This window comes from Leptodactylus fuscus, chromosome 10 (assembly GCF_031893055.1).
Source record: "Leptodactylus fuscus isolate aLepFus1 chromosome 10, aLepFus1.hap2, whole genome shotgun sequence".
Taxonomy (NCBI): Eukaryota; Metazoa; Chordata; class Amphibia; order Anura; family Leptodactylidae; genus Leptodactylus; species Leptodactylus fuscus.
Window position 1 is genome coordinate 71821634 of NC_134274.1, and position 2703 is coordinate 71824336.

The 2703-nt window shown below is 42.6% G+C and overlaps 1 protein-coding gene across 1 annotated transcript; it reads left to right on the forward strand.

Moving 5' to 3' along the window:
- Nucleotides 1-252: 252 nt before the first annotated feature.
- LOC142183171 (E3 ubiquitin/ISG15 ligase TRIM25-like) lies at nucleotides 253-2466 on the forward strand. Its single transcript, XM_075258113.1, has 3 exons — nucleotides 253-1144; nucleotides 1247-1443; nucleotides 2341-2466. The coding sequence occupies exons 1-3, from the start codon at nucleotides 253-255 to the stop codon at nucleotides 2464-2466; spliced, it is 1215 nt and encodes a 404-aa protein (XP_075114214.1).
- Nucleotides 2467-2703: the final 237 nt, after the last annotated feature.

The window sequence follows — 2703 nt, forward strand, 5'->3', positions numbered from 1 at the left end:
TCCTCATGTAAGCCCAGACAGATTGGATGATGAGATCAGGACTCTGTGAGGGCCATTATCATCACATGTAGGACTCCTTTTTCTTCTTTAAGCTGAAGATAATTCTCAATTATATTATGCTGTAACTTTTCTTGGCCGATGACTGCATCTGTGGTCCTCAACGTTGCCCACTCACTTTGCATTTTGTTAATAAACCTTTGCACAGTAATATATATGAACTGCATTTAATTACTTTTCTCTCTTCTTTCAGCCATGGCGTCCAATGACCTGAGAGATGAGCTACTCTGCTCCATCTGTTGTAGCACCTATACAGATCCTGTAATGCTGAAATGTGAACACAACTTCTGCCAGATCTGTATTGATCACGTGCTGGATAAACCGGATCGGTCTGGAGTTTATTCTTGTCCTGAATGCAGAAAAAGGTACCGGCAGCGGCCTGAACTGATGAAGAACATAGCTCTACATAACATACTGGAGAATTTCAAGTCTGCTCAACCAACACAGACACAAACCGGGATCTTCTGCACTTACTGTGTGGACTCTCCTGTACCTGCTGTGAAATCCTGTCTACACTGTGAAACCTCTCCATGTGATAAACATCTGAAAGTTCACTGTAAGACATCAGAACACGTCTTATGTGATCCCAGCACTAACCTGGACAAGAGGAAATGTTCTGTCCATAAGAAGATCCTGGAATATTACTGTACTGAGGACTCTGCTTGTATCTGTGCCTATTGTTTAGCAGAACAACATCGAGGACACCAGGTGGAGACGCTGGATGAGGCCTCTGAGAAGAAGAAGGAGAAACTGGGTAGCGTTCTCCAGAAACTGACCAAAAATAGATGGGAAATAAAGAAGAAAGTCCATAATCTGGAACAAAGCAGAGATATAACTCAACAAAACACAACTGCATCAGTCATGAGAGTCAATGCAGTGTTTGCAGACATCAAGAGACACCTTGGCAAAAAGAAAGAGAGGATCCTGAGTGAGATCTCCAAGCAGAAAATGGATGAGACATTGAAAGTCTTTACTCTGATGCAAATACAGGAAAAAAAGAAGGACGAGTTGTGCAGAAAGATGAGGCACATTGAGGAGCTGTGTAACAGGACTGATCCACTGAGTGTCTTACAGGATCCAGACACAGGTGACTTGTGTGATCCTGAGGAGGAGGGAGGTGATGAGGACACAGGGGGACATTATAGATCGCGCCATAATGTAGATGATCTGGATGTGGATGTGATCTCAGACAGAATACAAAAATTAAGTGACATAATAACAGATATAAGGAGCGGGATCTATGTGGAGGATCCTGGAGACATATTACTGGATGTAAACACGGCTAATAATTATATCCATATATCAGACGACCTGAAAACTGCAACACTGACAGAAGAGGAGCAGAATCGTCCAGAAACAGCAGAGAGATTCCAGGATTATAGTCAGGTGATAAGTATCAGGGGATTTACCTCAGGGCGACATTACTGGGATGTGGAGGTCAGTAGATCAGGGGGGTGGAGTGTGGGGATGTGTTATCCCAGTATGGCCAGGAGGGGAGAAAATTCAATAATAGGAGAAAACAACAAGTCCTGGAGTTTGGACTGTTATGGCGAAAAGATTTTAGTTCATCATAATGGTATCAGAGGCGTGTTACCTAAAGAGTTAATTTCTTACAGTTATAAATTCAGGATCTGTCTGGATTATGAGGCCGGGCGGCTGTCCTTTTATGAGCTGTGTGACCCCATCAAACACTTACACACCTTCACTGCCATCTTCACCGAGCCCCTTCATGCTGCCATGTGTATGTTAGACAGTTCTTTAAGACTATTAGGGGCAGGCAGGAACTAAGAGAAACCAACATCACCCAAAATATCTGATCACAGACTGGTGACATCAAGGCGAGAAACATCTAATGCATAACTAGGTGAAGAGGCCACGACAGATTATATCTAACTCCCTCATGTTGCACCTGATGATATTTTTGTTTCCTGTCATAATTTTTGGTCTAACCCACCCTACTGTGTACCTATATATCACATTACATAGTTACATAGTAGATGAGGTTGGATAAAGACATTAATTAGTCCATCAAGTCCAACCTATAACCCTACAATCCCTACAGTGTTGATCCAGGGGAAGGCAAAAAAGAACCATGAGGCTCGTGCCAATTGCCCCATTTCAGGGGGAAAAATTCTCCAAATCTGGCAGTCAGTAGAAAAACCCTGGATCAACGTGAAATCCCTGGATCGACGTGGACATTGATTGTTCTTACCTCCTGTATGTATTTCCCTGTTTGGAGAATTTGATCAATGATTATTAATAAATCTTCTTAAAAGCTTACAGTTGAAAATTACTGACTTCTTCATGAAACAATTCTGTGAAACGCGCCGCGGAAAAATCTACAATGTGTTTCCACTTCTGTCTTTTCCGCAGTGCTTTTTGGCTGTGGTTCGCTACGTGGGGCCATAACCTTAGACTAAAGCTCCATGTTGCGGAAACACAACGTTTTTGCCACAGTGGGAACACTGCAGAAAAAAAAATGCAACGTTTTACTGTAACTGCAAAGTGAATGAGATTCTGGCTAATCTCAGCCACACACTGCCTACAAAAACACTGCGGAAAAGCTGTGTTTCCAAAAACGCCTGTGTTTTTGAAAATTGCAGCATGTCGGTTATACCTGCGGCAACACTCACATTTCCCTAAAAG

What these genes read in the sequence shown, in the direction of transcription:
- LOC142183171 (XM_075258113.1), top strand. Translation starts at nt 253, where the DNA reads ATGGCGTCCAATGACCTGAGAGATGAGCTACTCTGCTCCATCTGTTGT. An exon ending in CTTACAGGATCCAGACACAG is followed by an intron (nt 1,145 to 1,246) that starts GTGACTTGTGTG and finishes ATGTGATCTCAG; the next exon opens with ACAGAATACAAAAATTAAGT. An exon ending in GATTCCAGGATTATAGTCAG is followed by an intron (nt 1,444 to 2,340) that starts GTGATAAGTATC and finishes AAAAGCTTACAG; the next exon opens with TTGAAAATTACTGACTTCTT.